At 53.3% G+C, this 25,073-nt stretch overlaps 10 protein-coding genes across 10 annotated transcripts; 5 read left to right on the forward strand and 5 right to left on the reverse strand.

Annotated features, from left to right (window-relative positions):
• Positions 1-795: 795 nt before the first annotated feature.
• P153DRAFT_366534 (uncharacterized protein) lies at positions 796-2,201 on the forward strand. Its single transcript, XM_033668073.1, has 3 exons — positions 796-1,220; positions 1,313-1,810; positions 1,877-2,201. Exons 1-3 carry the CDS (start codon positions 1,005-1,007, stop codon positions 2,012-2,014), a joined length of 852 nt encoding a protein of 283 aa, XP_033524446.1. The 5' UTR covers positions 796-1,004; the 3' UTR covers positions 2,015-2,201.
• A 228-nt stretch (positions 2,202-2,429) lies between these two features.
• Positions 2,430-3,553, reverse strand: P153DRAFT_366536 (uncharacterized protein). The gene has a single exon (XM_033668074.1). It carries the CDS (start codon positions 3,450-3,452, stop codon positions 2,574-2,576), a length of 879 nt encoding a protein of 292 aa, XP_033524447.1. The 5' UTR covers positions 3,453-3,553; the 3' UTR covers positions 2,430-2,573.
• A 1,138-nt stretch (positions 3,554-4,691) lies between these two features.
• P153DRAFT_315660 (uncharacterized protein) lies at positions 4,692-8,291 on the reverse strand. Its single transcript, XM_033664959.1, has 2 exons — positions 8,211-8,291; positions 4,692-8,086 (listed from the first exon to the last, which is right to left on the reverse strand). Exon 2 carries the CDS (start codon positions 7,976-7,978, stop codon positions 5,012-5,014), a length of 2,967 nt encoding a protein of 988 aa, XP_033524448.1. The 5' UTR covers positions 7,979-8,086; positions 8,211-8,291; the 3' UTR covers positions 4,692-5,011.
• An 872-nt stretch (positions 8,292-9,163) lies between these two features.
• Positions 9,164-11,110, forward strand: P153DRAFT_339553 (26S protease-like protein regulatory subunit 6B). Its single transcript, XM_033665831.1, has 3 exons — positions 9,164-9,420; positions 9,473-9,613; positions 9,663-11,110. The coding sequence occupies exons 1-3, from the start codon at positions 9,266-9,268 to the stop codon at positions 10,630-10,632; spliced, it is 1,266 nt and encodes a 421-aa protein (XP_033524449.1). The 5' UTR covers positions 9,164-9,265; the 3' UTR covers positions 10,633-11,110.
• P153DRAFT_366539 (S-adenosyl-L-methionine-dependent methyltransferase) lies at positions 10,897-12,029 on the reverse strand. Its single transcript, XM_033668075.1, has 4 exons — positions 11,768-12,029; positions 11,616-11,714; positions 11,019-11,561; positions 10,897-10,971 (listed from the first exon to the last, which is right to left on the reverse strand). Exons 1-3 carry the CDS (start codon positions 11,839-11,841, stop codon positions 11,234-11,236), a joined length of 501 nt encoding a protein of 166 aa, XP_033524450.1. The 5' UTR covers positions 11,842-12,029; the 3' UTR covers positions 10,897-10,971; positions 11,019-11,233.
• Positions 12,030-12,278: 249 nt separating this feature from the next.
• On the forward strand, positions 12,279-13,776 carry P153DRAFT_289728 (uncharacterized protein; the record flags this gene model as incomplete). Its single annotated transcript, XM_033663668.1, has 4 exons — positions 12,279-12,557; positions 12,666-12,695; positions 12,906-13,136; positions 13,192-13,776. 4 exons carry the CDS (start codon positions 12,279-12,281, stop codon positions 13,774-13,776), a joined length of 1,125 nt encoding a protein of 374 aa, XP_033524451.1.
• A 107-nt stretch (positions 13,777-13,883) lies between these two features.
• Positions 13,884-14,722, reverse strand: P153DRAFT_385302 (uncharacterized protein; the record flags this gene model as incomplete). The annotated part of the gene is made up of 2 exons (XM_033670414.1): positions 13,884-14,248; positions 14,536-14,722. 2 exons carry the CDS (start codon positions 14,720-14,722, stop codon positions 13,884-13,886), a joined length of 552 nt encoding a protein of 183 aa, XP_033524452.1.
• Positions 14,723-16,820: 2,098 nt separating this feature from the next.
• Positions 16,821-18,393, reverse strand: P153DRAFT_290167 (uncharacterized protein; the record flags this gene model as incomplete). The annotated part of the gene is made up of 5 exons (XM_033663699.1): positions 16,821-17,270; positions 17,324-17,734; positions 17,798-17,967; positions 18,006-18,180; positions 18,280-18,393. 5 exons carry the CDS (start codon positions 18,391-18,393, stop codon positions 16,821-16,823), a joined length of 1,320 nt encoding a protein of 439 aa, XP_033524453.1.
• An 812-nt stretch (positions 18,394-19,205) lies between these two features.
• P153DRAFT_339565 (uncharacterized protein) lies at positions 19,206-20,868 on the forward strand. Its single transcript, XM_033665832.1, has one exon. The coding sequence runs from the start codon at positions 19,452-19,454 to the stop codon at positions 20,553-20,555; it is 1,104 nt and encodes a 367-aa protein (XP_033524454.1). The 5' UTR covers positions 19,206-19,451; the 3' UTR covers positions 20,556-20,868.
• Positions 20,869-21,707: 839 nt separating this feature from the next.
• Positions 21,708-24,476, forward strand: P153DRAFT_289629 (SAICAR synthase-like protein; the record flags this gene model as incomplete). The annotated part of the gene is made up of 3 exons (XM_033663664.1): positions 21,708-22,739; positions 22,810-23,739; positions 23,793-24,476. The coding sequence occupies 3 exons, from the start codon at positions 21,708-21,710 to the stop codon at positions 24,474-24,476; spliced, it is 2,646 nt and encodes an 881-aa protein (XP_033524455.1).
• Positions 24,477-25,073: the final 597 nt, after the last annotated feature.

A 25,073-nucleotide genomic window follows, 5' to 3' on the forward strand; every position in this document is an offset into this window, starting at 1 on the left:
CACCTCGCAAGCAAATCACATCCCTCTTTGGCGATCACTACGGTAAATTTCGTCTATTCTACCATGCCCTTAGTAAGACGCGTTACACTTTTTTCGAATAATGGAGAACTATTGTAGTTATTGCCACTCACAAATCTATTCTCATCGGGAGTCAGTTTGAACATTTACACAGAGTCAAGTATATGACCGCACGTCGGTTTATATTTGGCGGCCCTCTTTTGTTCTTCTTCTACTACGAGCCATTCACACAAGTCAATCCCAGCACACTTACCAAAAAAAGAGAGTTTCAATAAATCGAGTTTAGTGAGCGCCCGAACACGATGAAATATTTCCTGTCGTGTTGTTTCTGTTCTCGCAATGTCGACAGTGAATCATCCCGTTCGGACAGTTCGACCAGTTCGACCAATTAGGTCTAGATGTTCCTACTAAGTGAAAGAGTTGTAGAAGAGATAGACGAAAAGAAACTACGCACAAACTACACCATTACCTGAACAAGATGAAACATAATTTCACCAAGCTGATACTGACATCTCTACAGATGCCTGCATGCGAAAAAAATATACTCTCGCTTAGGACGTGTTGATAAAAAATCTCGTTTCTCTAAGAATAGCTAGACACTGATCACTAAGCCTGGTTGCCTGATATATCGTCCCGCTCGACGAATCAACAACTGCAAAGCCACACTCACTATACCTTTCATGGAAGGAGGAACCGCAGCCACAATATGCATCGTCAGCAACTGTAGGTGGGCTATGGCGATTACATCTTTTGTGATTGGGTGAATGTTCTGAAATCGGACATTGGAAGATTTCTAATGCATGAGGCTGAAGATGCTGAAATGAGTATTTACGAGCTTGTAATACCTGCATATACAAAAGGTACAGTCGTGCCGTGCTGCGCTCGATCAACAGTTGACACAACACATATACGTCCTGGATAACCAGCTCTACTTTGGTGATTATCGAAAAACACCAGGGTGGAAAGCCATCCCACTGGAGGATACGATGGCAGCGTCTTCGTATCATAATTCGCACTCCACCATAGCACGCGAACAAAACCAACATCTCCTCTCCCCAGCTCTATCATCCCCTGGTTTCTCATCGGGCCAATCGACACCATTAAAACCATACCATCCCGCCTTGCCGAACAACCCACACTATCAGCACGAACCCACCTTTGCAGACTTCCATAATACACATGTAGCGAAGAAAGAAGATGATGTACGTCCCATTTGCAACGCCATGCCATGATACACCCTCTCAATGGAGTCATGCAATGGAGACATAGAACCGAAAGCTGCTAATCCTAACAGCGCCTCAAAGCAAACATCCGCCGCCTGCGAATGGTCTCCCGAACCCTCGCTTTCCTCATTTCCGTCGCAGTCCTTGTGCCCATAAGCATGACGCTCATCAAATTCCTACGCACCCAAAACGTGTATCGCACCGTCACCACCGCGCCCGGCTCAACGATAACGCGCACCGCCTGGGCAAAAGATACAAAAGCATGGCCAACATACATGTACTTTGCCGTCGCTCTGGTATCCGCCGTACTAAACTTTGTCACCATCTTCAGTTACAAGACCGGCGTTGGCAAAGCGAACACCGCTAGTCTCGTCGCGTCAGGATTTAACTGGGGTGTCATGATTGGGAACTTAGCTGTGTGGTGTGTGGCAGCGACCTTGTACCGGACTGAGAAAGACAAAGGCGGGAAGCACAATGATCTTTGGGGGTGGACGTGCAGTGCGCCGGCGAGGGCGATACAGAGGGAGTTTGCGAACGAAGTGGATTTCAACAGATATTGTTCTGTACAGGTGTGTTCTCTCTTCCATTCGCTAAAGATATTTGTTCGTTCTGAGTATTGGCTAACGATGTGTTAGGGTGTGAGCTTCCATATTGGCGTTGTGCAGGCTGTAGCATCACTGCTGACAGTCGTGACTTATGTCTTTGTGCTTTTTCGGAAGCGGTCGAAGAAGAACCTGCAAAGACTGTCGGTGATCGCGCCTGTAAGCTGTTGAGTGTTGTACTAGGATCGCGGGTAGAGATATGGAAACGGAGGAAGACCCCCACAAAACGCAAATCGAAAGACGAATGAATAATTGGGATAGCATTGGTTTTTGTACGTTGGGACTTCTATGACGCATTCATGATAGAATGTATGCATATAAAAGTATATGTATCATATCCAAGGAGCGAAAAAGACGTAGACAACATATGAAACCAAATTTACCCATTGTTCATCGATAGCGTGTGCAAACTGTGCAAGTTGGATACCTAAAATGATGTTGAGCCGAACATTTCAGTGAATTCACATCTAGTTAGTTTATGATATTGTTCAAAATCTCTGAACATAGAACGAGCGAACCTATCAAGTCAAGGGGAAGGAATGCAAAGCTAAAAGGGTGCTAAAGTGATACAAAAGTCGATAACAACCTCGAATTAAGATTTTAGTGACTGTATATATACACAAGTGTAAAAACGATGCGAAGCATCGCTGTCAATTGACAGAAGAAGACAACAACCCCAATATTAACCAATTACCCCATAGCTAACCTCCATCTCTCTCATCGTCGAACTCTAGTAACCGTATCCAGATCCGGTGGCCGGATCGGCGACCGGAGCAGCAGAGTAGGCAGCTGGAGCATCGGCAACCGGAGCAGCAGCGTAGGAAGCCGAATCATCAGCAACCGGGGCAGCAGAGTAGGCAACCGGAGCAGCAGAGTAGGAACCTGAAGCAGCAGAGTAGGAACCTGAAGCAGCAGAGTAGGAACCCGATGCAGCAGAGTAGGAACCTGATGCAGCAGAGTAGGAACCTGATGCAGCAGAGTCGGAACCTGAAGCATCGGCAACCGGAGCGTCGGTGTACAGGCACTGGATTGGGTTGTCCTCCTTGAGCGCCTTAGCAACGAAGCCAACGCAGCCGGTAAGGCCAGCAGGGGTCGTCAGACCAGTGTCGAGGTGGACACTGTAACCACCGCCAACCGCGTTAGGGCAGGCAAGGAAACCGGAGTAGGGGCTCTCGCCACCGCAGACGAAGACAAGGTTGCCATCGACAACGGAGAAGGGGCCGCGCTCCTGGTGAGCGCCAATGGGCTGAGCACCAGTGGTGTATCCAATGCTACCCTGGCCCTCAGTGGAGCGGTCAACGTAGACCTGCTGGGGTGGGTTGCCGGGGGTGTTGAGGTAAAGACCGCCCTCAGAGCTGAGGTAGAAGGATGCGTAGTTGACGTTCTCATTGCCGGCACCGTCGCAGGTGGAGTCCTGGTCGTCCTTGTTGAGGTAGAGACCGTTCTCGTAAGCCTGAAGGGAGGAGTACTGAATGTCGGATCCTGAGCGGATGCTCATGACGTGGAAGACATTGCCAGTGGCGATGGTGGTATCCATGGGGACGGAGCAGGGAGAGGCAGCCACATAGGAAGCGGCGAAAGCAGCGATGGTAGCGATAGTGAACTGCATCTTGATGATTATTGTTGTTGGTTTGAGGTTGTTTCGAAGTGGAAAGACTGAAAAGACTGTAAACGAGTGTGGGTGTTTGTGTGTGTAACTGTGGAAGATGCTGAAAGTGAGATGATGAATCCAAGGAGAGCAGAGCCTATCTCTTATATACCTTCGACCTCTGAGAACACCTATTCCTGAACAGCGAGACTCATAATCCCCAACGCACATGTTGCTGCAAAAGCATGAAGTGATACGACCTCAATACGGTGACCAGAGTGTACAGGCCGTCACATCCCCATATTTTGCGGAGTGGAGAGCGCCACAACCGACGCAAAAAAACAATATGTTCTTCACCACACGAAGAATATCGTCGCTCTCTCCCTTACACAGCGAGTCAAATCTAAGTTATCAGAGGGATCGCCGCCGTGTAAGGGGCCAGCTCTGTTTATGTGCTCTTGGCAACTCAGCCCAAGTCGAGTAGTTCAATGCCTGATTGGTAGCCGTTTGAGTGAATGCAGCTAGAGATAGGATGGTAGCTTCGCCTCAACACAGCGAAACTTTGACATGGTCCTATTTTATATTCTGCTTCCAGTTCCATCGTGTAGATGTGTGGCAAAAATTGTGTCTTCACGTCATGTTTTACTAGGGACTGCCATTGAGTTTGTTGTAGCATTCCGTTATCATACAAAATGTTGTTGCATTGATAAACATAACCTAGCTTTGCGTGATGCATCGGCAAAAGTACATCATAAGACGTGGCCCAAACTAGTCTCATCGTAAGCCTAAATGATGTTTTCGCTTTTTTGCAATTCCCCTATCCAAAAACACGGTGAGAAAAAAACAAACCATGCTTCTCGAACGAAAGAATTGCTCGACTTCTTGATGCGTTGGCACGGCTTGTTACCTCTACGCCAGATGTGAATAAGGGGTTGCCAGGGAATATTCTTTCTTACCATAGGCATATCTCTAGTATGTCTTTTTCCACTGAAAGCTGTCTAAGTGTTGATACTAATGTCCGTGTCATTCCGCTATCACATGGAGAATCAAGCAGTCTTTTCTTTGCAAAAAGCGATACCAAGGTCCTACTTTGATAAACACTGCTTGTTCACAACTACTGCAGGGGTATTGACGAGATCTTCATCGAGAAACTGACAGTGGAGCCCGCCCTCTCCTCACTCACCGTATAGCGATCTAGCCAACTAACAAAAGAAACATCGAAGAAAATCATGTGGAAATTAGCAGACTGGATACGGGAGTCGTACGATTGATTGATTGGATGAACAGAACATGTTGATTGAGCAAGCTGCTGGATAGCCTTACGTTCATTTCGCAAAAGACGATTTCTCTTTCTTGCAGAGTAAGAAAAAAAGTAGAGTACACAGTACAAACCAAGAAAGCGAAGCATCGTACACCCTCTTCTGTCGTACAGAATTTCAACGCACTCGCTACTTCATGCACAACCAACGAACCGCGTCGCGTCGCATCCCATCAAAACAGCCTACCAATGCAAGTCTTACAAACGATACCCTTACACACCCAAGCCCTTCCAATTACGCCATGCGACCCCAAACCCCTACTCACTCGTCCAAATACCCAATCTTGCAGAATTGGTTCAAGCTCCTGACATCCAATTGCGCTGTTAACAATGCCCCAAGCATCGTCTCTTTTCTGGGCAAGATATCCGCCTTCACTCTCCACATACTCCCATTCACAGCAAACACTTCCATGTCTTCATCCTCGCTTTCGTCTTCATCATCACTCGCATATCCATGACTCTGTGGACCCTTGACCAATACATCCCCGCCCTTGCTCTTGTCCCCCAGCCTTTTCAGCGTGTTTAGCGCACGATGAACGATGAGGTGAAAGCCCTCGCGGTCATGCTCCATAGGGCGCTGGCCACGGTGATTTGGCTGGAGAGGAGGATGTGGAATAGCGGCATCTGTAGCAGAGAGGCTCATTGCAAACTTAAGCAGACTGTGCGCCCAACCGTCTTCTGATTCGAGCCAGGAGCGGCAGACATTGCTTTCTGGGCCGGGGGCGAGACTGGCGAGAATGTCGGCGGCGAGCATACCCTGCATCAGGTATGCTTTCCGTGACTCGGCAATTTTCGCTTCAAACACCCGTATTTCCTTAACACGCGGGTCTTTCATCGCGTACATGCGGCTTTCGATGTAATTGCGGTCGGGTACGACGGAGACGGCGAGTGCAAAGGCACGCGTTAAGAGGTCGTAGGGAGGCGTTGAGGTTGCTTCGTTGACAAATACCTCTTTGTAGTATGTTCGATTGGGGTCGTCGCGTGCAAGAAGTTTTGCCAGACTGTCGACAGCGGACGGGAGGTAGCGGTGTATTTGCGGGTTGAAAGGTGTGAACTTGACTGGGAAACTAGGACGAGGACAGGGCGCGAAAGCACACAGGAAGTGAAGCACAGCATAGGCATCTTCTCGGGAGGGTAGAACGATCTTGGCGCTTGTGTTGGAGAAGAATGTGATGATGTCTTTCATGAAGTCGAAGGTATTGATGTGTGACCGCAGAAGCAGCACTCGAGTGCCGACAAGCCGTATGAAATTGGATAGGAATCTGAGTACTGCGGGGCTAACGAGTGAGACATGATTGACCTCAAGGAATGAAAGGTTTCGAAATATCGTCGTTATCGCAAGCAATCGATCAGCAGTTCGATCCAAATCATACTCCTTTGTGCCAAATACTGGCAATTCTTGTAGTGTGGCGGCCTCTGCACGGCAATGATGTAAAACGTCTTCATACGGCGTGAGGTCCAGGATATCGGTGACTTCCGGATTTTCATTCCCCAGGATTTCCAGTTGGTCTTCCGCAAAATCTACCAGGACATCTGCCAAGTCTTCACATTTCCCTAGGTCGAACTGTATGCTGCTATCGTACGTTACTCTCGTAAGTGCGTCCAATGCAAGTCTGGTCTCTGCGTGAAGCCCCGACCGAAGGCTCATAGTTAGAGCCCGTATATCGATCATGCCCATCTCCGGTAGTAGTGGAACGTTCGGCTTGAATGTTGTGATGGTCTCAATCATGTTTTTGAAGTTGTCAGAATCGAAATCTAGACCACCCCATGTATCCTGCGTTCGGTACGCGGGCTGATAGACTCTGGTACCGTCATCTTGTTCAATCACTGGTTGTCGTTTCTCTATCTCTTCTACAACAGCTGGTTCTGGAACAGCAGCAGGCTCCTCCTGTTTCTGCGGTGATGCTAGAGCCTGTCCTGACTCTTGCCCTTGATTGGGCGTTCCTTCCATTTGCCGACTTATGCTCTTCCGAGCGCTACCGTCTGCTTGAGGTGTACTGTGGCCGTTGAGGCTCGGGAGGGCTGCGTTGTTTTGTAGTGGTGTTGATTGTTGCGGTTGCATTGCCGGGTCAAATTGCTGTTGCTGCTGTGGTGTTGGTGGGACCGACTGTCGTTGCTGTTGTTGCTGCTCCATAGCCTGCTTTGATCTCTGTAGCTGTGCGATGTAGTCCTGTTGCGATGAAACATTACTCGGATTCGTCGACATAGGTGGCCTGGTCGGTGACATCTGCTGCCCCGGCATCTGCTGGCCCATTGCTCCCATCTGTCCTTGTGGGGGCATGCCTTTCATCTGTTGCTGTTTCCGAATGTACATGGTCTCATAAAGACCTAGGTTCTGTTCGTAGACGACGCGCAGCTCCTCAGGAGCAGGGATTCCCAGCATCTGCGCAACACGAGGCCAGTTCTGCGTTTGTGTAACGTACTGATAACCCCTAAACTTCATTACGATGGCGTAGAGATTCTGTAAGTTGACTACGCGGCCAGCAACCATGGGCTGAGGGTTGAATGGGCGTCGATTCTGGGACATGAGTGAGCCAACATTCTTAATGAAGTGCTGAAATTGGATCTGAGGGTTCTGCTGCGCCTGCGGTTGCACCTGCGCTTGCGCCTGCGCCATGTTGGGCTGCATGCCCGGATGCTGCATTGTGCCAGGCATCTGCCCTGTCTGATGCCGCTGTTGCGCGGCCATGTTGCTCGCCGCCAGGTTCCCCAGCTGCTGCTGCTGTTGCGCTTGAGCCTGCAATCGCATGGCGTACTGTCTCTGCGCCTCCAATTGGCGATTCTGCAGATTTGCCGACAACTGAACTGACTGCACCGGGAACTGCCCGCCAGAGTTGGGGTTGAACTGCTGGTTCATGGAAGAGCTGGGGAAGCCCATGGGCGACATCTGCGGCGCGTGGGGATTTTGCGCAGGCGACGCCGTCTGCATTCTCTGCGCGCTCAGTTGGGCGGGCGCAAAGTGCTGGCTCTGCATAGTGGGAGAGGGCGTGTTGGTAAAGGCCTGCTGCTGCTGCTGGAAGTTGAACTGCGGCTGCTGTTGCTGCTGCTGCGACGACGGCGTCTGGGAGCGCGACAGGGAGAGGGCGGTGCCGGTCGAGTCTCGTTTCTGGGGAACCGAGGACATTGGGAAGGAGCGCGCGCCATTCATCTGGGGATTCGCGATTGCGCTCGGGTCGATGAAGCTCGAGGGATCATACATCCCGTTCTGGGGGGACTGGAAATCCATCATGCGCGGCTAACGTGGGACGTGGGCGGGCAGCGGAAACGAGGGAGGGAGCGCGACGGCAGCTGGGCGAAGAGAGTTGCGAGGGGCGCACGTGGGGTGCATTCAATCCACCTAGACAGTGACCCGTCAGCAACCATGTTGATGTTTGGATAGACGCGACTGCGCATGCACCACTCGGACACGGTCCAGGCAGGCAGGTGGAGAAAACACACGGAGAAAGTGAAGGAGCACACACGGCGCGACCAGAAGCTAAAGCTAAAGCGACCTCCTCGTCAAGGTAGGTCGGGGACGTTCGGCTGGGGATGGCGATAGCCTGTCTTGGACGCGATGCGTCGTTAGAGACGGAGGTCTCGAATGGCTTCAACCTGCTGACTAACTAAAGCGTTTAGTGGCAGTGGATCACGTGCCAGCGCCTCGACGCCCCGTTTGTGCAGCAAGAGGCACGTCAGAGCAGCAATTGACACCAGCAGCCGCAAAGATCTGGAGAGCAAGCAGCGTCGCATGGAGGATCAGAACACGCGTTCGCGCTTGCGCGACCAGTGGAGTGGCTGCTTTGCCGGCAACTCACAAGCCTAGTCTAACGCAATTAGATTTCACCGGGTCATTTGGCGGTCGTGACACGGAAACACATGCTCCTCTCCACTTATTACATCACCCAGGTTCCTGCATATCGCCCGCTGCGACTTGTCTGTTGTTGGGCCGTGGGGAGAGATCTACTGTTGGCGTGGACATGCCTCTGACAAGCCTGGTTCGGAGGCATGACCTGACGGTCTTGGGCCTGACACGTTGGATTCTTCTAGCTTGTTCGAGAATACACCATGTGTGACAACCCCGTAGTCTTTGCTTTCCCTGTCACCTACCCAAGTGAGGCATTGAAGCATGAAGCAGATCGCGGCTCTTGGTTAGTCGGACTACCCGGAACTAAGCTGCAGCGAAATCTTGCAACAGCTGGACAACCACACGCAAAATTCAAGTCAAACGTGTGCTCTTTAAGCATTGCTAGTATACGTATAGTCACTCTTACTTGTGGCATTCAATCTTGGCGTCGAATTGCGTTATCTTGGAGAAGAACGCAACTCAATTCCAGGTATCTGACTATGCACGTGATGTCGGAGCTTGGCGCTTCCGACCATGCCTTCCCCGAGCTGCATCAACATTGCGACAGACAAGCACCACGCACCACAACGACACGACCTCCTCGCAGCCACCCACCAGCACCTAGTCTCTCCAACTGACCCGAGACTCCACGTGACCTTTCCCAGCCTCAAACTCGCCTCAACACGTGCCATCATGGCTGACGCCGCCGTCGAGAACCCGTCACTCACCGTCCCGCCTCACAAGAAGCAGCTCCCATCGTCGATACCGAACTTCGATACACTGGAGGGCTTCTCGACAGAGGGTGGCGATGACTACTCTACATTCAAGAAGCTCCAACGGCAACTAGAGTGCGATACCAGCCCCGCGTGTGCTCCAGCTACAGGTGGCTAACTGTTGCAGGTACATCCACCTCCAAGAGGAGTACATCAAAGATGAGCAGCGCAGCTTGAAGCGGGAACTTGTGAGGGCACAGGAGGAGATCAAGCGCATCCAGAGTGTTCCCTTGGTGATAGGGCAGTTTATGGAGGCAATCGACCAGAAGTGAGTCTGAGCCCAAACGCGGTACGTTTATGCATGCTAACCTGTATAGCACGGGCATTGTACAGTCATCGACCGGCTCTAACTACGTCGTTCGAATTCTCTCCACCCTCGACCGCGAACTCCTCAAGCCCTCGTCATCCGTCGCCCTCCACCGCCACTCAAATGCACTCGTCGACATCTTGCCCCCGGAGGCCGACTCCTCTATCGCCATGCTTGGCCAGGACGAGAAGCCCGACGTGACATACGCCGACGTCGGAGGTTTGGACATGCAGAAGCAGGAGATTCGCGAAGCCGTCGAGCTACCCCTCACACACTTCGACCTGTACAAGCAAATCGGTATCGATCCGCCACGCGGTGTGCTCCTTTACGGGCCACCAGGTACAGGTAAAACGATGCTGGTCAAAGCCGTCGCGAACAGCACAACAGCGTCCTTCATCCGTGTAGTGGGTTCAGAATTCGTGCAAAAGTACTTGGGCGAGGGTCCACGTATGGTGCGTGACGTGTTCCGAATGGCGCGCGAAAACTCCCCATCCATCATCTTCATCGACGAAATCGACGCCATCGCCACGAAACGTTTTGACGCGCAGACGGGTGCCGACCGAGAAGTCCAGCGTATTCTTCTTGAACTGCTCAACCAGATGGATGGTTTCGACCAGACATCTAACGTCAAGGTCATCATGGCCACTAATCGCGCTGATACGCTTGATCCTGCGCTCCTTCGTCCTGGTCGTCTGGACCGAAAGATCGAGTTCCCGAACCTGCGAGACCGACGTGAGCGTCGTCTCATCTTCTCGACTATCGCCGGAAGGATGAGCTTGTCGCCTGAGGTGGATCTGGATAGCTTGATTGTGCGCAATGACCCGTTGTCTGGTGCGGTCATTGCGGCCATCATGCAGGAGGCGGGTCTCAGGGCTGTACGGAAGAACAGGTACAACATCATTCAGAGCGATTTGGAAGAAGCGTACACCAGCCAGGTCAAGGGGACTGCAGAGGCAGACAAGTTCGACTTCTACAAGTGAGCGTGTGGATGTGGCAGGGGAGAAGTGGACTGGTACAAACATGATAGACATTGGACTTGTGGTCCCAACCCTCGCATGAATATGAGCTTGCGTCTACGTAAGACGATGATGAATCTAAAATATAACCTGCACTGGGCGTCCTACATTAAGTTCAACGATGAAGAGTACTTCCCCAACTGGGGTTGCGTTTGACGCGATATCCTGAAACATGAGCCGCGTGCTTTTGTCGACTATGACAGCCAGCACACGTTAGCGCATAACCATCTCTCCTTGCCAGGCTCATGACTCCTGCTCTGTCTGTACCTCGAAGTCGAAATCACCAAAGTAAACACAAAGAGCCTAACTTATATAAGCAACGCTTCATCACCTCATAGCAGTATACGTACCTTGCTCGCACCCATCATGGCGTAGTGAGCTACCTCGAGCTTCTTCCCCTCAGAACCATATCGAGCAATCTGGTTCAGATCCGATGTTCGCGGTAGATACAGAACCACCTCCTTGCTGATGCGCGTGAAGCTCTTGTACAGTTGATCCAGATTATACGGTTCCATCTTGGACAAGTCAAACACATCGTCTGCACCATACTCCGTTCCTGCAACAATCAGTACCAATACGCGCGAAACATCAGCATGAACGACTGACCTCCCCACGGCGGGCTCGCAAAAACAACGACATTCTTCTGCCCGGCAAACCTGCCAATGGCCTCGAAGCAGTCACCAGTCAGCCAGAAGATTTTGCTCGCCACACCGTAGATTTCCGCATTGTGCTTTGCGCATTTCATCGTCTTGGGGTCCTTTTCAATGGCGAAGACGCGTTCCCAGCGCCCTGAGCGCGCGAGCGCAATCGCATTACCGCCCACGCCCGCAAACGCGTCGACAATGACGGTCGCGGATTTGGGTGCTGATTCTGCAATGTGTGCTGCGATCTTGCTTGGTAGGGGTTAGTTTGAGGTCTATTTGGATGGCGGTAGAGGATGAGCGTACTTGGCGATGGGCTCGGGGGTGACGCCGAACCAGGAGTCTTCGGTCATCCATATGCCTTTGTCGTAGTTTTCCCAGATCTTGAAGCGTTGGAACCAATATCTGAAGTGGTTTTGTTAGCTGGGGATTCGCGTTGAGATGGGGATGTTATGTACTTTTTTAAATGTTCAGGGAATTCATCTACGTGTAGCCACTGGTTGATGCCTTTCTGGTCGGGGACATCCTCCATGGTGTTTGGTCTTGCGCGATTGAGCGTTTCTTCAAGAGTGTGGCTTCAGCAGTTACGCGTACAGGTAAACTCAGATGGGTTTCTTTTTTAGAAAGTGTTTTACGTGTGTAGCCGAACTTGACACTATCTGACCAACCAGATCAACTCTATCAGCTTAGCCGATATACTGTCAAACGAGTTGAATGTGGTGTTGCAAAAGTAGTGAAAAGTCGCGATTGCCAAACGAAGACATCTCTCAAGCAACTATGCCGCTTCTGTAGTAGCGGCACAGTACTGACTGCAGATCAAGATGGCAACGACCTAGAATATAAAACTACTCTCACGGTACATAGGACTACATAATTTCAATTTATTCAACTCTTCCAAATCACTGCGATTCAACCTACATAACACAGACGCTACCAACATCTTCATCGACAATCCCCTAGCGCGGCGCTATGGCCACCACCCGCAAACCAACCCTGCAACATCTGTCCTCGAGCTCCATCATCGACAACTCACACACATCACCAACCGACCCGCCATCCCCGCAATTCTTCGGCACTATGTTTGGTGCCCTGAACCGCTTGATATCACGGCTTGATGCGGCCCCGATTGACGAACAGCAATCCGCTATCAGTGGTGCGTATGGATTCCAGGTCTTGAGGAACGCGAATCAGGAGGTCCCGCTGGAACCATGGTTTGACTTTGTCATTGGAATTAACGGGAGGACGATTGTGAGTTTGAAAAAGTATGGTTAGAGATTCGGCGGGGGCTGATTGGGATGGTAGGATAATCCTGATCCATCGCTTTTTGCTACTGAAGTGCGGAACTGTGCTGGGAAGACCATTAGTTTGGGTGTTTTCAGTGCGAAGGTGAGTGATGATGTTTTTTTTATCCCAGCACTGTTTCATTCTTTTCCGTACTCGACATTTTCGTTATCTTTCCATGGTCGAGATCAAGTGCAGTTTCGTTGTCACCATCTTCATCATCATCACCAAAAGACTAGAGTCGAGACCGAGTTTCAATGTTTGGTTCACAAGACGTTTTCAATTTCGTTTTGAGCAAAGCCTAATTCTACCCAGGGCCAGAAGATTCGTGAAATCTATCTCAATATTCCTGCCGATAAGCCCACCCTCGGCGTATCTCTGCAATGGTCCCCTCTTTCCATAGCAGAAGACGTCTGGCATATTCTCGACGTGATTCCCAACTCTCCCGCTGACGTAGCTGGTCTGCTACCCTATGGTGACTATGTCATCGGAAGCCCAGAAGGTTTAGTTCGAGGCGAGTCTGGCCTGGGCGAACTTGTCGAAGATGTATGTTGACCACTACTCGACTTGGCAGAATATTTTGAAACTGACTTCGATTCAGTTTCTCAATCGTCCTCTGCGTCTACTCGTGTACAACCACGAATACAATGTTACACGCCCGATCACCATTACCCCCTCGCGCAACTGGGGCGGCGAGGGCGCATTAGGTTGCGTTCTTGGTTTCGGGGCATTGCATCGTCTCCCTGCATCTCTGGAAGAGCCACCGCAAGCACCAGGCGAAACGCTCTTCTCCAGTGACAGCGCGCCAACATCCTTCGATGAGAAGCGTCCTCTGTCATCGACTTCTAACGTCCCTCCGATTCAAACGATTGGTGCCCCATCGGAGCTGTTCGTGCCGGCTGACATTGCCTTGCCATCGAAGACACCACCCCCTCAGGGTCCGCCACCGAAGAGGAAGCAGAGAGCACACCTTGGTCTCAGCCCGAACGGAGGTGGAGGCTTAGATGACTACTTCAAGGAGGGCGAGCAGAAGAGCATGGAGGAGGACTTCACACCCAAGGCTAAGAGTGGAGGAGTACCGCCGCCACCGAGAGCTGGAGGGCCGCCCAGAGGACCACCAAAGAGTGGTACGCCAGTGCAGGTCGAAGTGAAGGCGGAACCAGAGGCGGAAACAGAAGGTGCATGAGCCGTTTCATCATGGGGAACCTTTTTTTGAGATCAGCAATGCAACAACACAAGGACAAGGGTGTCAACATACCGTTACCGTTTCTCCAATCACACTGATCATTCGAACTACTCATCCCCAACATCCAACTCCTCCCTGAACCGACTGATCCTCCTATTTTTCTTCTCCGTCTTTTCTACCGCTTTGACCATCTCCTCGTGCATAAATGAGTCATTCCTCATGTACACATCTGGCCTGCTCGCGTTCATGCCTCCCGCCTTGCGTCCACTAACCACCTCGAAAGAAGAAACCGATGAGGTCGGCGACGTAGTAGGCGAAGACGAGGGCGAAATGACCGTCATGATCTTCGTAGTAATGGAGCGTAAGAGCGGCATATTGTGTGTATCCAGTTTCAACATTGCGGTAGTATCGTCCAGCATCCGTCGAGGCAAGTAAGTAAGTGTGCGAAAGCAGTGATTTAACGTCGAATATCCTGGAGTGCAATGCAAAAGCGAGCGAATGCGACACACACAAACACACAGAATACGTAGTATTGAAAACGAGTGAACGTACGGTAACACGACACACCAACGAACGAACAACCCTTTTCTAATATATACTAACTCGCATCCCCAAATTCCAATATGGGACTCGCGTCCAAACCTTGCCCGTTTCCAGATTCAACCCAATACAACCCCCATGCACATACACCACACCACACACACCACACGGGCCCCCCTCAAAACGTCAAAACGTCCAGACCGCTAGGTATACACGTACCCACAAGACCCCTGCACCATGTCCGCCGTCCAATCCGGGGGCGCCGCGGGCTCCGCACAGACCATCGCGCGACGCCGTATTGGGGCCGCGCGAGCAATGGCTTGGCGCGCGCGACGTCGCCGCCGGCGTGGGAAAGGTACAGGCGCGCGAGGGGGGGAGTCAGGAACATGTCAGTTGATATGGACATGTGGGCAGGGAGCATGTCAGGATAGGGTTAAGGGGGTGCGGTGGAGTGGAGTGGGGGAGAGAGGAAAAGAGCACATGGTCGACTGGGGGGAATGACGATCTTCTGGAATCTCCCGCTTGGGCGGTGGTGGTTATGCCAATCAGCGTGGTGGTGCATGGGTTGCTTACGTTGTGGTTTCTTACTTGTCTTGAGGGCAGGAATGGCGAGTATGTATTGGTGGTTATGCATTCACTCTTTTATTTTTGAGTTTGCCCTTTGCCCTTTGCCTTTTGCCCTTGCCACCCCCGGGTATCCCTTCTCCTCCATGCCCATCCACACACACCACTGACACGGCGAAAAAATGCCCAGCATGCAGCCGCCTCCCCGCGGCCCTCGGCTAACTAACAAACGGCTCCTTCGTTCTGCCGCCGTCGTCGTCGAAACAATCAATCTCCCAACGGTTGACCTCCTGGGGAGAGAGCCAACTACAACTAAGTTTAGTGTACGAATCTTGTGCCAAAATTTCGAGCAGTATACGCCTTGAGTATACCTTAACAAATCTTAAATATGTTGTTTTACGGCTTGTAGGAGCCACAGAAAATGTAGCTTACTTTCCCGCTGTTTACAGTTGCCCGAGAGCCAGCAAAGAGAGGCCATGCCACGTCGTGTTCGCAGAAGGCCAAACCAAACCAAAGGCCCGACCGAGTCCCGAGTCAACGCCATCGCATCGCATTGACAATACCGAGTTGCATGAGAGGGGGGAGCCCACATGGCCTGTTTCCCCTGCAGCAAAGACGGTTCCAAAATAGCACTCGGACCTGCAGATGGATTACCCAAGTTTTTGCCTTACCGTGGGATCTCGGCTAAGCAAGTGTAAATGCCGAACGTAAGCCACGTCTGTCTTTGTTAGGGGCGCAAAGTCGCAACAACGCACGACGAGCTGAGTTGTTACGAAATGCTTTCGGACGAAAGTGGGTTAGGTAGGTAGGCGTATTGGACTTGTGATACACTGGCTTGACACGACTTTTGTCTGTGGTTTGGTTTGTTTGGGTGCCGGGTTTTAGCCGGTGGAGTGATGGTGCGTCTAGTCCCCATGTCTCATCTTGGACTTCTCGTATCGACGCACCCGCAACATCTGCCGCTGTGGCGGCTGCAGACGAGTATTTGCGGTAACCAACGGACGTGAAGGTTTTGACGTTCGAGAATTCTCGTTTGCAACGTCGTCTTGAGGCTATCGCTGATGGCTGATGTTAGGTCACGCCAAAACATATCGTGGCGTATGTCTTGTGCCGATGTTGATCCATTAGGGCTCGTAAATGGCACGCAGTATTTGCCGACACCGATGACTGACGCCGAACCATGGTTCGCACACCGTATCTCGGCCTGTCGTATCTGGTCGGTCCCAGAGTGTGAGTCGGTAAGGTAAGCGGTGAGTGTACGGACTCGAGAAAGGAATGCCGCAGACGAGTTGCGATATTTCGAGGGTCCCTCACGAATCTACGATTCGAAAGTACGTGACTCTTGGTTAGTTAGAATACCCGGAACTAAGTAGGCTGCAGCGATGTCTCGCAACAGCTTGACAACTACATATGAAAAAACTGTAAATTTTTTACGCCTTACATGTTGTTTGTATGCGTCTACTTGCATGTTTGTCTTTGTAGAACTTTCAATCTTGTAGTTTAAGGTTGTTGTGTTGCTGCGTTACTGCAAAGAACAGACCTTGATTCCGGGTATTTCGACTAACCAAGAGCGTGGATAAGAGATGAAGATTGTCCACTGGACTCGAATGCTTTCTCAATATTGTTGAGCGCTTTTGATCCGTATTGCACAAAGCGAATGTATAGCACACTCTTCAGGGTGCCGCACTCGACTACAAGTATCTACTCGCTCCACTGACGGTCTTTGCGACCCAAGAGGGCTTTGTATATCCAACCCCTAGATCCTTGCTTCCCGAACTTTGATAAGTAGTCTATGCTATGACTGTCCAACGCCGTCTATCCTGCAGTGCTAAGAAATTCCAAAACTCGCTTTTCAAACGGCGTGATCCCAAAGAATGCATCGTCGTGTCAGAACGCCGGTAAATGAAGATCAATGAGTGTAAAGAGTGAAAGAGACCGGCTCATCGGATGTCCAGTTGGAATGGTTTGAACTTGCCTCCAATGGCATTGCACCGTGGACACCTCGGGGCCCTACCTCGAGTATGTTCGCTAACAAGAACATCTACACATTCCTGACACAAGCCGCAAATACATTCAGAACATGCGTAGCTTTCTCTAAGAATGGACAACTTCCGGCAAGCGGCACAATATATTTGGACGGGGAACGGAAAGGTTGGAGAGGATTCCGAGAGACCCATAGAGGGCATGTGGAAGTTTTGTCCCGACACGGCTGATTCAATGGATGACTCGACTGATGGGAAGGGCTGCAGCTCGGGCATGTCCTGCGGTGGAGGGGTCAATGTATGTTGCAATGGCGATGCCGTGTAGGACTGGAACTGGGAGGCAATGAAGGGCGGTAAGGACATGCGGTTGCTTGTCATGTGCGGTGTGTAGTGGGGTGATTGCGGTACCTATGACCGTTAGCTTGAGCAGGAGTTACGATGGAATGGACTCTTGAACTGACGGGAGTGAGGTCCCGGCTGTCTTCCTCGGTGGCTGAGGCTGCTGCATCGATCAGGTCCTCCCACCTCTTACCCAAGATAGCCGCTGCTGTCTGTGGCTCGGCGGAGAAGGCTTTCCTGTCATAGCTCAGCCTTCGATGGTACTCCCTCGACTTCTGCCGCTCGTGCTTTCCCCTGCGGGCGTTCTGGCCCACGGACGACTTGCGGGGCCTGTTTGGCTTCATGGAGCGAGCGGGTGGGAGGGTCGAGGAGCGTCCGGGGGGCGACCTTGCCAGCGACGAGGGCAGCAGTTCGCGCTGTATCGACGTCGACGTGTAGTAGGGCTCCTCGGCCGTTATGTGCTGCTCCATGGCCGTAGGCGCAAAACGGGCACGGGGCCTGTAGCTCTTCGACTCTGGCTCAGACGTTGGCTCCTGGGCGCAGCAGCTGCGTTAGCGCACAGGCTCATGCAGGGAGGCAGCGACACGGCTACTTACCGCATCCGAGTCCCAGTCGTATTCGGCGCGGTGCGTGTGCAAGGCAGCCAGGGCGGCGGCGGCGGTTGCAGCGGGCAGGAGCGACCCCCGGCGCAGCTCGTCCGAGGTGCGCGGGTCGCTCGAGCTGTAGTCGTCGGCGAAGAAGGCATTGAGCTCGCCTCCTCCGTAGCCTTGCCAATGTGTCAGTCCCCGCTGCTGCTGGAGAGACGGCGCCACCAACCTTGCGGGCCTGCGGAGCTCGAGGGGAGGGGCGGAGGCGGGCGCTCCTGCGGCGGAGTGTTGATCATCAGCGTGAAGCTCTCCTCGGTGGCGGGCAGCTTCGAGATGTAGTGCTCGGGGTGGGCGCGGCGGATATGCTCCTGCATGGAGCGATACCGCTTCTCCTGTAGCAGAGCGTGTTATTCAAGTTCTGCAGGGCCGCAGTGGCGCAGCTCGCCATGACGCGGGCAGCAGCTCCACGCAAGAGGTCGAGGGAAACTCACGCCGGTGCAGCGCTTTCGACACGCCGAGCCGTCATGGTTGCGCAGCGGACAGACGACGACGTTGTTCTCGTCCGAGACGGAGAAGGAGCCGGTCAGAGGAGCGCGTGGCGGCATTGCGAGCTGCATCTACCCTTGACGGGCCGTAAAATGGCGAGGATGGGCGTGGGTTGGCGGCGTGGGCGTCAATGCCGGGCGTGGAGCTGTGGTGTAGCTGGGGGGAGCTTGGGAGAGCTTGCTGTCAGCTCTGCAAGACGTCGGAGAGGTTGCGTCGCAGTGAATGGCCCAAAGCAAGCGTCAAGAGCTGAGAAATGCTGGTCGTCGAGGGAGGGGCAGACAGGTGGGGTCGACCGTAGCTATAATCCGGATGATGCTACTATCTCTGAACCGAGACTGATTCGAGACAAGCAAGTAGAAGACTGTGACTACGGACAAGACGTGCGTCCTGCCGTCGCCCAGAGCTCAAGCTCAGCTGTTGGCGCACCAAAAACCCGTACTGGGTAGCTCGACCTCCAAACGCCTGGGAGCAAGCTTGAGAGGCTGACAGGGAAGCTCAAGCTCTCGAAACCGCATTTCACCATGCACACGACCCAATCTGCAGCCGCGATTACCGGCGGACATCATACTAGATAGCAGTTGGGCTGGGCTGCGACTCTGCAACAAGCCATTCGTGGGACCTCTCCGCGCAGAGCTTGCCGTCAGGAATGTGACGTGCGAGTTAGAATCTACTGCTGGTCATCGGTGGTCACATGCTTCCCGAACCATCACAGCCACCCCAAGGATAGGCCCTGATGCTCACGACGGAGTCATCGGCAAAGCCTGCCCCCGGTTGTAGCCGTGATTGGTAACCTCTGCGGCCACGTGCAGCGCGATCCGGCAAAACAGTAAAAGAAAAAAACTTGACGGACGGAAGGAGCAGATGAAGGCGACATATAAGCTTCTAGGGAACAAACGTGCGAAGGCGCGAAGAAGAAATTGTTGGGATTAGGAGGCGTTGTGTCTAGGATACGTTCTCGCCTTAAATTGCCACGCCCGGGTGCAGCTTCCAACTCCAACTTCAAGACACCGGTAATACCTACTCCTTGCACGATGACGGCTGACGCTTCCTTCCATCATGCAGCCTGTTTGCCGCGATCCCTCATGTCTCTCCATCTCTCTTCTGCGCACAAGCGGTCATGTCCTTGACGGTCAAGTCATTGAATGGCGATACTGCGTTTCTACTGACATTTCGTCCTCCACTTCTACGTCCTGATCTGTCTCCCTCTTCGCTGGGACCTTGTCCAGGCTCGTTTACGATACTAGTCGATCCCTGGCTCGTTGGCCCTTCCATCATTCTCAACTCTGCCTTCTCTATATCAAAACAGAAGGTGCAACCATGCATTGCCCATCTCGACGAGCTTGAGCATGAACCAGACGTTGTCCTCATCTCTCAAGACAAACCAGATCACTGCCACGAGGCGACTCTTCGCCAGCTGCCGCCCGACTGCGGGTCGACCATCTTCGCTACACCCGCAGCAGCCAGAAAGATCCGATCATGGAAGCACTTCCGTCCCGAACGCGTCAAGTCTCTGTCAAAGTACGTGGAAGGAGATGAGCACTCCATCCACCGTATACTGCTGCCCCTAGCGCTCACGGGCTCGCATGGTGAAGTCACGATAACGTGGATGCCCGCAAAGCGAGACATCACTGCTCTACATCATGCCTTTGGGATCACATATAGGCCTCCTGGTGCTGGACTCAAAAACAGTTCAGGGAGCTATTTGGACCTACCGACCAGCCTTCCTGCGTCGCCTGGGTCGCTGAGGACGATATCTTCATGTTCGTCGCCTCGCACAATCGTACCTTCTCCGTGGGGACATGTTGAACGAGAAAAAACTATATCTGTACTTTATGCTCCGCACGGCGTCTCATTTGACGTTATCCGTCCGTACGCTGTCTCGCACCTGGTCTTTGAGGCAGCCCTTCCACTGACTGCACTCATACACTCGCTTGACCGTGTTGAAAACCCATGGTATTTGGGGGGTAACATATCCGCTGGTCACATCGGAGGGGTGCAGATTGCTCGAGAGCTCTACGCCCAAGCCTGGATCGCGGCGCACGATGCCGACAAGGACAATCGCGGGTGGTCGGTGAAGCAGACACGGGTCGCCAAGTGCACTATTGACCAAGCCACAAGACTGTTGGGTGATGATGATTTTGGTAGGGAGAAACAGAAGCCTGGTCGCACTCGCGTCGTTAGCCTTGCATCTGGCGGGGAGTTTCGAATCGAAAGAGGATGAAATGGTTGGTCTGCTCGCGAGGAGTTGGAGGAGACGGAATTGACGTGCCAGGAGCAACATACCAAGTCATGGCCAAGCCGCCGACTCTACGAAATTTGAGTTACAGTCTACGCGTGCATAGTCGGGTGTATATTACGAGGCTGATTGGACACATGTTGGAAGACGTCAGTCCACAGGCGCGTGTTGACCATTGGCGTGGTCTATCTCGCGGAGTATTTCCACACGCGGAGGGATGGACATGCGTTTGACGAGCGCAGTGGGGTGATGCACTATGTAAAGGGACTAATGTATAATGTGTAATACACTTGTGAAGGGGAACATGCTTCTATCTGGGATGCCCTTTGTGCTATGTCTTGAGGGCGAGACACGGCATTCAAGCGACAGAGCAGTGTACACCGTTTGCTGGGATGTTTCGACGACAATGTCTACGGACGAGTGTGAGTCGTCGATCAGGAGCAGCGGTTTGCAGTGCATGTGCCCGCATGCAGCAGGCTTCTGGAAACAACGGCACAGCCACAGTCCAAACTAGCCGACCTTCCCGGAGCTTCAGCTGCAATTTCCCATTCAGGATTGCGCGACAGCCCTGGACGACAGCAGGAGAGGGCTGGAGTTGTGCCAGGGCGTGTATTCAGAAGGCAAGAGAGCATGTTTGCGTTCTCTGCAGCGTCATGTGCAGGCCCAGCGGCTGGGCTGGTTGCTAGACGCCAGGCCCGGGCGAGTGGTGCGCTGGTGCTTCGTGATGTGATATTGAGAGAGCGGCCCATGCGCAACCCAAGACGGCAACCGGATCTTCGCGCTGACGAACCTGGTGCTTTGGCAGAGCAGCCATCTCTCGGGCGCCCACTCCTCCAGCACCCGCACACGCTCACGCGCCCACACACAGCACTCCCATTCTTGCGACGCCTACTGCTACTCCCGCCTTATCGTCGACCCGCCCACGGCGCGACGTGCCAGCTGCCATCCTTCACCGCGCCGCCCAGCGACCGCCGGCCAACTACGCAATCGCCCGGACGACGACCCCCCATAGCAACCAGCCACACTCCCCCCCCAACCCTCATCCTGGCTGCGCACGCTTCGGCCGCTCCTCCTCCGCAGTACCAAGGAGTGAAGGCTGCCTCCTTGATGAGCTTGACCGTCCATGAGTCTCGGATGATGCCCTCGCATGCGGCCGACACCAGCGACCACGCCCCCTTCCCGACGCAGCACTCGCCCTTTGGCCTGCCGCTGCGCACCTCGTCGGACAGGGCGCCTGCGGGGCGAGAGAACGGCGAGCGGCGCGCGAACGGCAGCGCCGCCAAGGTGAACGGCAGCCTGCCCAATGGCGCCGCCGTGATGCAGTCGGTGCCAAACGGCCGCCCTGCCAAGCCGTCGAGCAGGACGTCGCACGACGAGGGCCCCGACCAGCGCGACGACGGCTACTTTGCCTCGGTCTACAGCGCCGACACGCAGGTCGAGGAGCACTGCGGCACCACAAAGGTCAAGATGGGCGCCATGTCGGCGCTGGACGGCACCAAGGAGGCCCGCAAGGACTTCGCCCACGCCCATGCAGCCTCCCCTGGCGACGCGACCCCCGGCCTGCAGGTGCCCAGCTCGGTGCAGCAGCGCGTCTCGGCCCCGCCTGCCTTCAACCAGGCCCCCACATCGCCAGCGCCGAACCCCTACCGCCTGCAGCAGCGCCACACGCTCGAGGTGCCCAAGCTCTCCACGTCACGCACCCGCGACACGCAGAACAACACCGACGACGTCGTCACGGCCAGCGGCAGGTTCTCGCCCACGTCCCGCCACCGGAAGGGCTCCATGAGCCTCGTGCGCCGCAACACGCGCTCCGTCAACTCGGACGTGCACCTCGACGAAGTGCCCCAGGACGAGGATGCCGCGCGCTGGGCCGAGCACATCCGCAACAAGCGCGCCAGCAAGCGGAAGCGCAAGGAAGACGAGGACGAGGACCGCGTCGTGGTTGGCACAAAGGTCGACCAGCACCACGTCAACTGGGTCACGGCCTACAACATGCTGACGGGCATCCGCTTCACCGTCTCGCGCACAAACGCCAAGATGGACCGCGACCTGACTGATGCCGACTTTGACGCAAAGCACAAGTTTTCGTTTGACATGTACGTCCCACATGGTTTTCCTTTAATGGTCAAGAATCTGTTGAGTTTCGATTTCGCGTCGTGTGGCAGGCCTGTTCTCCATGGCCCTTCGCTCATGCTGACTTGCTCCCAGAACTGGTAACGAACTCACCCCCTCTGCAAAGTACGACTTCAAGTTCAAGGACTACGCCCCCTGGGTCTTCCGCCATCTCCGCAACACCTTCAAGCTGGATCCTGCCGACTACCTCGTATCCCTAACAAGCAAGTACATTCTCTCCGAGCTCGGCTCACCCGGAAAGAGTGGCAGCTTTTTCTATTTCTCCCGTGACTACAAGTACATTATCAAGACCATTCATCACGCCGAACACAAGTTCCTCCGCAAGATACTGAAGGACTACTACAACCACGTTCAGGACAACCCAAACACTCTTCTTTCGCAGTTTTACGGTCTACATCGAGTAAAGATACCCTATGGACGCAAGATCCATTTCGTCGTAATGAATAACCTGTTTCCCCCGCATCGAGATATCCACACCACTTTCGATCTCAAAGGCTCGACAATTGGCCGAGACTTCAAGGAAGAAGGGTTGGCATCGAACCCGCGTGCGACCTTGAAGGACCTGAACTGGCTGCGAAGGAACCTGCAACTGGAATTCGGGCCGACGAAAAAGTCGGCTTTTATCGAGCAGATGCAAAGAGACGTGAAGCTTTTGCAGCGACTGCACATCATGGACTACTCGCTCCTCGTTGGTGTACACGATCTGGAAAAGGGCAACGAGGAGAACCTCCGTGACAAGACGCTGCAGGTATTCCAGCCGGGTGGTGACACCGTCGAAGACCCGCAACCTGGCACACTCATGCGAACGCCATCGAAGCTGGAGAGCGCACGAAAGGCAAGAGAGTTGAGACAAATGGTCAAGACGCAAAAGCCAGTGCCCATGGATGCGACCTCATTCAAGATGCCAGACGAGATGGCGGATCCTAAGAAGAACTTCTACTTTTACTCGGATGACGGTGGCTTCCAAGCCACACATGAGGACAACACCCCTGCGGAGGAGGTATACTATCTTGGCATCATCGACTGCCTGACACATGTAGGTTGACAACAATCATCCATCTCTGTTCATGTCTTGCTAACACAACGTAGTACTCTTTTATCAAACGCGCAGAACATTTCTTCAAGGGTCTGACAAACACCGAGTCGCAGATATCCGCCATACCCCCTGAGCGCTACGGTGACCGCTTCATCAAGTTCATCAGTGGTAATACCAAAAGCCGGGAGCTAGCTGAACGGGAGAAGAACAACGAGGTTCCACGCGACAACAACAGCTTCATGGAGAAGGCAGAGCACCAAGTTGACCGTTCGAGACAACATGGACACACCGAGGCGAACGTACCGAACCGTGAGATGAGAGCCGTCCGCAGCCCATCCGCCGAACGAGGAGAAATAGGCACCATCCTCCCCATTGTCGAGGAAGCAGGCGAGTCGTCGAGCGTCGGCGGGCGCAGCAATCGCAGCACAGAGGGCAGTGGTCACATGTATGAGAGGACCCATGCCACTCCACCGCCGCCGTTGCAGGAATACGATCTCAGCTCGTTGCAACCCCTGCCCCGATCAAGAGAACAATCGCACGGCCGGCCTCCACCAACGCCACCAAAAGACTCCGGCACTGCGAGTGAGGAGCGTCCGCCTACGCCTGCGAAAGACGACGCGTACCGCCAGAGACTTTCGGGGCCGCCTACGCCGCCCAAGGAGCTAAGGGGAAGGAGTCCCGCCCGTAACAAGGAGCTGCCGCGCACGCCGCTGGAAACCACGATCCGCGTGAACTGAGTCGAGTGTGTTGCCAGATATCCTTTGCCTTCTACCCTCGACTTTCCCTTTTTCTCTCCAAAACGTACATGCTCTCTACCTTGGGGGAAGGGAGAGGGAGAAGTTTGCATATTCGAATTTTGGAGATTTTTCTTTTGTTACCCAATTTCCTCCCACTTTTTTTTGTGTTTTACTGTGTGAGTGCGCGCGTGTGTGTGTGTGTGTGCCCTAGCCCGTGTCCTCAATGCATGATATCCATGAGCAGCGTTACCTATATCTTATCCCCGCAGCGCCCCCCCCCACCTCCTATATATATACGTCGGGGTGTCTGTTGTATTGGGCTCTGTTCTGTTTTGTTTGTTTCTCTTTTGTTCGTGGTTTTCTTGCTTTCTTTCTTTCTTGTTTGAGGCAAGATTTGGCATGGGAGGGAAGGAGGAGGGAGTGCGTGTGGGTGAGTGAGTGAGGGAGAGGACGATCTGGCGATATCATTGGGTTGGTTTTCTCTTCTAGGTATTATCTTCTATCTACTTCACTGTCGAGTAGTGGGTGTGTTGCTATCGACGTTGTGTATTGGTTAGTTTTTTAGCCTTTTTTTCCCTTGTTTGAGGTGGCATTGGA

Source organism: Dothidotthia symphoricarpi (assembly GCF_010015815.1).
Source record: "Dothidotthia symphoricarpi CBS 119687 unplaced genomic scaffold P153scaffold_9, whole genome shotgun sequence".
In the NCBI taxonomy this organism is placed as follows: Eukaryota; Fungi; Ascomycota; class Dothideomycetes; order Pleosporales; family Dothidotthiaceae; genus Dothidotthia; species Dothidotthia symphoricarpi.